This window comes from Syzygium oleosum, unplaced genomic scaffold (assembly GCF_021117445.2).
Source record: "Syzygium oleosum isolate NSW1041296 unplaced genomic scaffold, Sole_v2.1 Sole_v2.39, whole genome shotgun sequence".
In the NCBI taxonomy this organism is placed as follows: domain Eukaryota; kingdom Viridiplantae; phylum Streptophyta; class Magnoliopsida; order Myrtales; family Myrtaceae; genus Syzygium; species Syzygium oleosum.
Genome location: NW_026607523.1, coordinates 2,195,837 through 2,206,146, shown reverse-complemented (window position 1 = coordinate 2,206,146; position 10,310 = coordinate 2,195,837). Strand labels below are relative to the sequence as shown.

General features: G+C 40.9%; 1 protein-coding gene across 1 annotated transcript; it reads right to left on the bottom strand.

Moving 5' to 3' along the window:
* Positions 1 to 3,217: 3,217 nt before the first annotated feature.
* On the bottom strand, positions 3,218 to 5,547 carry LOC115687614 (ankyrin repeat-containing protein BDA1-like). The gene is made up of 2 exons (XM_056305826.1): positions 4,763 to 5,547; positions 3,218 to 4,206 (listed from the first exon to the last, which is right to left on the bottom strand). The coding sequence occupies exons 1-2, from the start codon at positions 5,337 to 5,339 to the stop codon at positions 3,413 to 3,415; spliced, it is 1,371 nt and encodes a 456-aa protein (XP_056161801.1). The 5' UTR covers positions 5,340 to 5,547; the 3' UTR covers positions 3,218 to 3,412.
* Between the last annotated feature and the right edge of the window lie 4,763 nt (positions 5,548 to 10,310).

Genomic DNA, 10,310 nt, shown 5'->3' with positions numbered 1-10,310 from the left:
CACTACACCACACACAACCTGTGACCGGACCTGGGTCACACCCATGGTTTTAAGATGGTATTTGGATGGTTCTTTAACTTTGGTGGTGAGACTTCGCTAAAGGTTATCCCATTTGAATCCCGAATTTTTTTTTCAAAAGATGGCTCAAGGGTCGTCCTCATGCACGTGAGGCTACAATGCATGGGGGTTACCCTTGTCGACCGAACCAAGCCAAAGTGATTGGACCCGACTAGTCATGACTATGGTATGTGAAGCCGCGACTAGTCATGATGATTGTACGCGAGGCTGCGACGTGTCGTTCCGTTCATCATTTCGCTTTGCAAAAGCCATTAGGATAGATAGATTAAGATTTAAACTCACGATTCATATGCATGTCTCTGTGATTGACATTTTTTCCCCAAAGACGGTAATTTCTCGAGCTTTATCTTTGGTTTTCTGTATCTTATTTTGAGTCGGTCCATGGTTTAGGTTGAGTCTTTTGGCACATGGTCTATATAAGAATGGGTCGCCTCGATATCCGTTTCGTGCCTACTCCGAAGCTAGAGCTCAAGAAGTTATGGAGCCAGTTGAAGCCAGATGGTCAGCAGTACGTTCTCAAGCGTATTGGATTCATGCTGCCAATCCTAAACATAGATGTTCAGAGCGGGATCATGCAAGCACTCGCTCATTTTTGGTGCCCCGAGACAACCACATTTGTGTTGGGAGGTAAGTTTAAGCTCACACCGACTCTGGAAGAATACAGTATTGCCATTGGGAAATCGATTGAGTTGGATATAGTCGAACCACCCATTAAGGTAGATCCTGTGGTAGTGCTTGCTGAATTTTTGAATTTGACTAAAAAGGAAATTGAAAAAGTGCTAAAGGGTAATTGTCAAGCATGCCCATTATCTTTTCTTATTGAATATTTCGAAAATAACTCCGTCCTCATGAGATCTAAAATTTTTATCTTAGTTTTTTTTGGACTCATCATTTTTCCATTCCATCAAAATGCTATTGATCCCGTCATGGCTTGGACGGTAAAACTAATATGTGGTGGAGTTAGTTTTATAAACACAATTCTGGCAGAGACTTTCATATCTCTGACACGATTCAAGAAAGGAAAAGATAGAACTTTTCGAGCCCCGATTGAGCTTTTACAAATCTGGCTTTTCTCACACCTTTCTCAATTTGGGGAAAATATGACTGTATTTGAAATGGGCATGACTGATAATCCTATTTTAAGGTTCAAACAAATACAAGATCAAACTAAGAGTTTGCACTATACACAATGGGTCCATCTGTTCAAGGATCCAAGCTCTAAGATTTTCCTTTGGCAAGCTGTGTGGTTTCGGGAGGTTGAGGCTTGACTATACCATGGCGATCAGACGTCCGTACCATTGATGGGCATTTATGGGGCAACTTGCTATCAGCCCCTTCGAGTTACACGTCAATTCCGAGTTCTGCAGGATGTCCCACCTCCACTCAGGCCCAATGAATTTCAAGTCCAGTTCGAGAAAGGCGAGTCCTACAGAGTCGAGCTTATGCATTATTCTGAAGCTTGGCAGAATTGTTCCACTCAGAAGCTGATTTGGCCCGCAGATGAGCCCATCGGAAGGATGAAGCGTCACTTTGCCACGGCCTGGTCTGTTCAGTATCATACCATCCCTGCTGAGATATTCCCGAAGATCCCGGTCGTGACAGTACGGCATACCCTTCAGACTCAAATCAAAATCAGCGAAGAAAAGGCGATGAAGGCCCAGGATAAGGCAGATGCTCTGGCTGAAGAGAATGCACGATTACGGCGTGCCTTGAAGGCCCATTCGTCTATAGATCACATGGCCTCTAAAAAGAGGAAGACCGTCTGATTTCTTGTTTGGTTTAGGAGTTTTTCTTTTTAGGAGGAAATGTTAGCTTACTATTAACGTTTTCTGGTAATAGACGTCGTTTCTGAACGATTTTTTATAAGAATTCTTTTGAGACATTTTTCATTTTGAGCAATTCAATGAAAAACGTTGAGCTATAATTTGTAAATTTTGGAATCAGTCCAGGTTTTTATTGAATAAAGCAATTTGGAATTTCGGGATTTACTGGACGAATCGGTCGTTCGAAAGAAATTTCATCTTGAGGGTCTAGAGGATGTCGTGGACCGACTCGTTATTCCTACTTGTCGTATTTATTCCACCGTTGCTTTTTGCAGGTAATTTGCCACGGATCCCCCTCATCCTCATAATACTCGATCGGTAACCAAAAGAAGGATGGCCAATCAAGCCGAGATTGCAGCCATGATTGACGAAAAGCTGAAAGAACACATGAATACAATCAATGAGCAGAGCACGGCTGCCATGTCCAAAATGATGAGTGATCTCATGGCCAAACAACAGCAGATCAATGTTGCCTCCCAATCGGAGATTCCGCCTCCAACCCGTCAAGGCCTCCGCCCTGACAAATCTCCTGCAGTAAACACTAATCCAACCCTTCAACTGGATGATGCCTTTTTGATCGACACTAGTGCTTCTCCGTCGGTCCCTGTTCCTCATTCACCCTCCAACGATGATAATGCCAAGTTGTTGGCCAAGCTCGACCAGAGGTTATGTGAAGTGGAGGGAACTCAAAGTGTTCCGCCCGTTGATTTGTCCATTTTTACCCGGGTCCAAGTGCCCGATAAATTCAAGATGCCAGCCTTTGAGAAGTACGACGGCACCTCGAACCCAATTCAGCACATCGATATGTACCAGGGGCTCATGAATAGATATGTGTCTAACGGACCCCTAATGATCCAAACCTTCCAAGCAAGCTTGAAGGATGCTGCAATGAGGTGGTATACCAACCACCAGATCAACCGGAAAGACTCGTGGGAAGAGGTGGCAAACCTTTTCGTCAAGCACTTCAAGTTCAATCTCGACGTCACTATTACAAGGGAAGACCTGGAGAGACCAAGCTCTTTTGCGTGTGATTTTCGGCCCATACTTTGCGAGTGAGCCGAGTCTCGTTTGGTACCCGAGCTCGATTTATGTGATGAATTTTAAGCTCGCTTACCACCACCGATCCGATGCGAAATGCAGTTAATCTATATGAACCTAAACTTTATGCTATGCGATTTGTAATATTTTTGTTCAGGGGTTAAAATTTAATCCCTAATTTTCTATGCAATTAACCACTAAATGATGCGCCGAAATTTAGGTGTCAACATAGATCTAAGATAAATGGCAGAAGTAAAAAACAGAGTGTAGGAAATTCAGCTGGAAAACCCCTCATGTTTTCATGGATAAAAAGCAAACTTTACATTGACTAAAAAGTTCGGCACATTCAACAGTGGTGGCTTCATTCACAATAATTCGTTCCCTCTCAAGTTCGTAGGTTGCAACAGACTGAGGTAGGAATGCATTCGACGTTTCTCAGTCTTAATTAAATCATGTCCTTTGTACGGACCACTTTATTTTCTTACCCACAGACTTACGAGCGCGATTATGAACGGCAAAATAATCGAGAGACAGACAAAGAAGTAGCCGAGGAAAGTGTTGGGTGTGAGGGCGCTCATTGCAATGTCGTACGTCGTTACCAGGGCGATCAGCGCGATTCGCAGCTCCCTCTTCATGGGGAATCCCAATGTGAGGATTTCGATCATCTGGAGGGAGGCAAAGAATCCAGCCGTGTTGAAGATGAGGAAGAGGATGTACGCTACTGGGTTCTTCGTTCCCAAAACTGCCTGGCCGGCTTTGTACGATGTGGTCCTGTTGTTCGTGGCATCAGTGCTGTCAGTCGAGGGCCCTGAATCGTCCTGCCACATTCCGCCCGGCGGCTGAAGCACGGCTTGATAGGTAGCAGTCGTGATGAGAGCAGCGACAACGAGCAAGGCGTTCCGTACATCACCCGGGGAGTCCCTTCCTTTCCTGTACTCGAAATCCTTGAACCATCGGGGCGTCTCAAATTTGAGCTTCAAGAAACATGTGCAACGGTCGGTCCACGTTCTACGTGATTGGTGGAGACGTCCATTTGATTGATCGGTTTGGGGTTCAGGGTCTTCGGTCGCCATCGTTACCATAGAACTAGAAGGCAATCCCCTTGACCTCGTGGCTCCAGATCGTGTGAGGATTTCGGCAATTTCCGCATCACCCGCTTCACTGTTAACGAGCAATAGGATGTCTAGAGGCGTTAAACCCGCCTCATTTCTGGCGTTCACTTCGACCAGATCTTTGTCAATTGCATAGCCTGAGAGCAGGAACTCCACTACCTATTCGATGCAATAACATATTTTATTTGTCATCCAACATTCTCGTTGTGCAATTTCTCTCGAATTGTTAGCGGAAACATGCATTCGATCCCTAAACATGCATTTTCACACTAACTAGAACTATTATCGGTTCTCTTTACAAATATTTTTAATTACGAGATTTTGTGGGAACACTGCCAACTGTTATAAAACTTAAGCTGTTAGATAAATGCGTGATTTAAGGCCTAAATATTCTAACACAAAGGCTCCGTATGTTTCGCGAAAAAATGAATGATTTGAAAAATATTTTCCAAAAAATAGACACTTCTATTGCTCATAAAAATACACGAACGAAATTTTTTTCATTGTCCACAAAAATGCTCATACATTAATTATTATCGATAATGCAAATACTTTTCATTGATTAATTATTTCAAGTGATACAAACAATCATTTTTAGGAATATATTTTCATAATTATCTATAATAATAATAATTCTATTTGCTTCACCTGTGAAGAACAAAGAAGAGGAACCAGTACGACGAAATGAAACGGGTCAAAAGAACTGGGCACTTGCCTCGTATTGCTTTCTAGCCACCGCGAGGTGCAAGATCTGGTTCCCTTGGCCGTCCCGCCAATTCATGACATGCTCTTTGTTCGACTGCTTCAGCTGCTGTACCAGCAACTTCAATGCCTCAAACCGGCTGTTCTTCACAGCGAGGTGGAGTGCGCTCTCCCTCCGAGCCGTCACTTCCTCGATGGAATCTGGACAAGCCGAAACCAGTTCCTTCAAGACTTCGCTCCTCCCCTTGACGACTGAATTGTGCAGAGGAATCCTTTCCTCTCTCCCCTTCACAAGGCACAGGCGATTGCCCACTTTCAAAAGCTCCCGAACGATATCCACATCGCCCCTCGCCGCGGCAATGTGCAGAGGGCTGAAACCGTCCTGGTTCAGCTCGTCCGCAAACTCCGTCTTCAGTTTGAGGACTTCTCTGACGAAATTCACGTGGCCGGCCATCGAGGCAATATGTAGAGGGTTGTCTCCTTCGACGAGAGATGCTGCGTTGAGGATGAGGACGTTTTCTCTGACCAAGGAGTACAATTGATCGACATTCCCTGTGTGGGATGCTTCAAGCAACCTAGGATCCATCGAGAAGAGTGTTTTGCGATACTTCTTTGGGTGTCAAAATAATGGTTAGACTACTAGCACAGTTGATGATATTTAAACTGAATTGAATTTCACAATAAGAAAATGATAATCGGACGAACCTTGATCACATATAATCGGACGAAGTATCTGCCACGCGATAAAATATCACGATATTATCATTGACGTGCAATAAATTTCGTAAACCGATGACCCGTGGCTAGGGGACAGCCTTCTCTGGCAAGATAAGTGTGTCCCTTTGCCAAATGGTTCTCATATTTCCTTTTCATCACAATACATCATTGTATTTAACGCATTCGACAAAAATAGATTCGAATGGCACCACCCTGCCTTTATTATAGCTTAGAAGAAGAAAGTCTGAACGCTGGAGGATTCGGAGGCTATAGCCAGCCAAATCTTCCAATTTAGGAAATTGCAATTGGGTCCCACCTTATGACATGATACTTGTTGTTGACACGCAAGTCTTTTTAATCCACATGACTCCGATATGGGTTGGTGTTGTCATTGATGAGTTGTCGACAGCAGAGATGCTGGTTGATGACCATATTTATCGACAACCATGCTACAGCTGTAGATCTACGATAGTGATTGGTCGCCAATTGATACTTGACAGATGCAGGTCAGTGTTGAGTATAGCGACTGAAGACAAGGGGAAGATGCCAATTGACGGTTATGTCCAATGGTAACTAAAGAATTCTAACCGCTTGTAGATACGGCCAACGTGCAAATCATGGAGTCTAAAGTCGTGGATATACGGTTGTAACCATTAATTTGAATATTAACCGTATGTAAGCCGTTACACTTTGTAATAGGCTATATAAAGCCTCGTTGAATTGTTTTAAAATGATCCACGATCATCAACAAACACACTTATGTATTTTCACATTTTATAGATTTATCAGTTTCTTGTACTTGCATTTACTTTTCTCTAGATTTAATTGTTCTTAGTATGTAATTTGCTTCCGATCTGAATTGTCACTGAACCCGTTTCAATAAAAATCAAAGATCAACCTATGGTGAAAGGCACTTCGCCGATCGGGTCAATTCTCGAGAAAATATGTTTATGGCGCGCCTGGTGGGGTTATTGTGATTCGATATGAGGAAATACGATGGCAAATACCAGAAATCAATCGGAGCTTGATAAGCTGAGCTATGAGCTTAAGATCTGAGGTAAGAGCTTACGCGACCCCATTTTATTTTCCACGAGAATTTTCTGTCAGGCATTCATTCCGATGAAAAAACGACAAGTATAACAGGACATGGAGAGCTGGGAAAGAGATCATCCATGCGTTTCGGGACCGCGCAAGCGACAAGACAGATTGTGGATTTTTTGCGGATAATTATCTCCAAAGAGTGCAATAGACCCTTCACTTGTGCAATTAAGTCATGAAAAATATTAGCAAATATTCAATCAAAGTCCGATTTACTAACTTTATCAGTCAAATTTCACGAAAGATAGTGCCATGTGGCAAGTGTGTCACGCATAACATTTGGTCGATTTTTATATAAGGACTTGATTCACCATCTGCTGATACAAACTAAAAGCACACGGGGTGCATTCATTTCACGAAAAATTCATAATTCGATATTTTCCTAAAATAGCCAACGCACAATAATTTTCGTATCAATAATATTCTGCACCTAAAAAATTTCATTCATGATAAAAAATAAATATATGTTTAGTTAATTCATTTTTAAATAATATAAATGATCAATTTTAAGAAAATATTTTTCAAATTATTAATTATTAATGTTCCGCGAAATAGACACTCGATAATACTGTCTGCATGTGCCAATTCGCGTTACGAGCTTCTTCCTCTAAAATCTCACCATGGAATCCCCCAATTCAATCTCGCTTTTGAAAAAATTAAAAGATCAAATATCCTAATTTATACTCTCTTTCAAGTCAACAATAATTTATTTTACTTTTAAGGAAGTAAGTGATAAGAGAGAGAGAGGTTTGTTCCATTTTGAGAAGAGAAGCGATGGTTTTCTTAAACCTACTCCTTTTTTGGCGATTTAGTCATCATCTGGTTGTAGCAATGGTGGCAAGTACTGAACAAGCTCAAACTTCTGGTGACACTGACAAAGTTTGTGACTATAATGTGGGATAATTCCAAATAAGGATTTGAAGTTCCCTCATCTTTTCAAATAAGGGTCTGAAGTGCCATCATCTTCTCACATAAAGGCCTGAAGTGGATTTTGTTTCAAATAGGGGCATGAAGTGGCCAAGTTAGTCTCAAAGAAGGGCTTGATCACATCATCAGCTGGTCAACCGCATTTTTTGTTCTTTCCTTTTTTTGTTTTTTTCCTTTTTTCTTTCTTTTTTTTCCTTTTATGTTTTTTTCTTTCCTTTTCTTCGGTGGCTGATCTCAAGTGATGGCTAGCCACCGGTGATACCCAAAGAGAGCCAAGCAAGGCCGCGCTCAAAAGCCATGGGTGAGGGCCGGCCTCGCCTGCGCGGCCCTCGTCGGCCGCCGACCATAGGCAAGGCTGGGCGAGGATCACCTTGCCTACAGCAAGCAAGGACCTGGGCGAGGCAACCCTCACTAGCAGCTGGCAAGGGCTTGCAAGCCCTTGATTCCTTCTGTTAACTCCGTCCAATTTGATTAACGAAAAATGCTGACGTGATTTTTTTAATATTTTATCTCTCCAACGTGGTGTCTTACTTAAGGTTAACTAAAGCACTAAAACGACATCGCTTTAATTCGAATCCTACGTTTTACACAAAATCTTAATTAAATTAGATTAAAAAATTCAAAAAAATTTCCATAAAAGACAAACTCAAAAAAGAAAAAAAAATTTCGACCAAAAAAAAAAAGGCTAAAAAATTTTAAAAAAACTCAGGCCCTTTGCCTGTATTTTTTTTCTTCTTTTCTTTTTAAAAAATAAATTTAGCTTTTTTTTTAATTTTTAATCTAATTTAACTAAAATTTAAATTGAAATTATCTTTGGACAAAAATGCCCTTGATCGGCCAGTATATTTGGCCTATCGACGAGGTCGAGCCCTTATTTGAAACTGTCATGGCCACTTCAGGTCCTTAGTTGAAATTGCCATGGCCACTTCAGGCCCTTTTTTTAAAACAAGATCCACTTCAGGTCCTCATTTGAGAAAATGAAGGCACTTCAATGATAGTAAACAACATTTGGGGCATGTATTTGTTGGCAAACTATATTGACCACAAGCAAGAAATCTAGATGACTGAGAGCAAGGTATTGAAGAGCGTTTATAATGCTTAAAAAATGAGATAGGTCAGCATATGGCTTATCACCTTGCTTGGTTGGAGGCTACTTGATAGCTATGGGAGTATCAATTGGCCTGCATTGCACAATGGATGCTTGACTCAAAAGATCTAAGACATATTCTCGTTGTGAGATAAAGAGTCCATCGATGGAGTGATTTACTTCAATGCTCAAGTAATAATGAAGAGTTCCAAGGTCTTTCATGGTTCAATAATTGTGGGGAATCACCAGTGAGGACTATATTCATCCACATGGAGCAATAGAATGATTATATGACCACGATGATGATAAACAAATAATGATGAATCAATAGTGCTATAGAAGAATCCATACTCAAAAGAAAGTCACCGAACTTGTGAAACCATGCTCTAGGAGTTTGTTTGAGCCCATATAGTGCATGCCAAAGTAAGCAAACATGATTAGGACAAGATGAATCATATAAGCCAAGTGGTTGTTCCATATAGACGAGAACATCAAAATCGCCATGTAGGAAGGCGTTCTTGACATCTAATTGGCAAATTTCCCAGCTTTGAACTATAGTAATGGATAGAACAATGTGAATGGTGGATTGTTTGACTATTGGACTAAAATTTTTTATGATATCAACGCCCTCCTCTTGATGGAAGTCTTGTGCAACAAGTCGGGCTTTTAGTCGGTCAATTGATCCGTTTGCATGTAGTTTTGCTTTGTGCACCCATTTACATCCAACCACATTCATTGAGGGATGACGGAAAACAAGTTCCCATGTTTTGTTGATTGTCAAATTGTTCATCTTGTAGTTGCGTAAATATGGATAACGATGAGATCCAAACACCCAGAGAAATGAATAATTAGGGCCCTAAGATCGAGTATGTGCTTGGTTGCCTAGAGTAGTGGAAGGAAGTAGATTTATCAAATAATTCATTGTTGTAAAAAGTTCCACCCAATAGTTGAGTGGTATAGAGGCCTCAAATAATGTAGCAAGCCCGAGTTCAATAATGTGCCGTTGTTTCCTCTTAGCAATAGAATTTTGCTCTCGTGTACTTAGAAAAGAGAGTTGTTGTTGTATACATATTTCACGAAGATGTGTGACAAAATTATTACTTGTGAATTCTCCTCTTTCATTAGATTGAAAATTTTTAATTTTCCTATTCAAGCTGATTTTCAACTCATCTTTGAAAAGATAGAAGTCTTAAAGAAATCTGATTTTCACTTCAATGGATACATCCAGCAGTATCAGGAATTGCACTCGAATCCAAAAAATCACAATGTATTTTCTCCAATGTATGGGAACATCAAGAGAAAATGGCAATTTTGAACTTTTGCTAATCTGACAACCTGTATAAAAAGTGTCAATGAATTTACTTACTAAATAAAATTATCACACTACAAAAGCTGGAATACACAATTGTTCAGAGCTGCCACATAAGTTCGTCCATAACCTTGTTTCTCTGAGAAAAGTAGGCTATGTAATGAAGCTCCTTATTGATACATAGCCCTTGATGATTAGTTCCCGTCACAAACACTAGTGTGTCCTAGAGTCCTTGATAGTAAAAACAAAGGCACGAAAGTCAAAAGAGGAAGGATAATCTCTTGTCATTTGAGAAACATAGAATAGATTTTTCTTCATTTGTGGAACTACCAAAACTGAAAAACTGACTATTCTCATTGCCAAAGTCATCAGTCCCAACAAGAGTAATTGGTAGTGATTACCATTCGTAACTATCACAC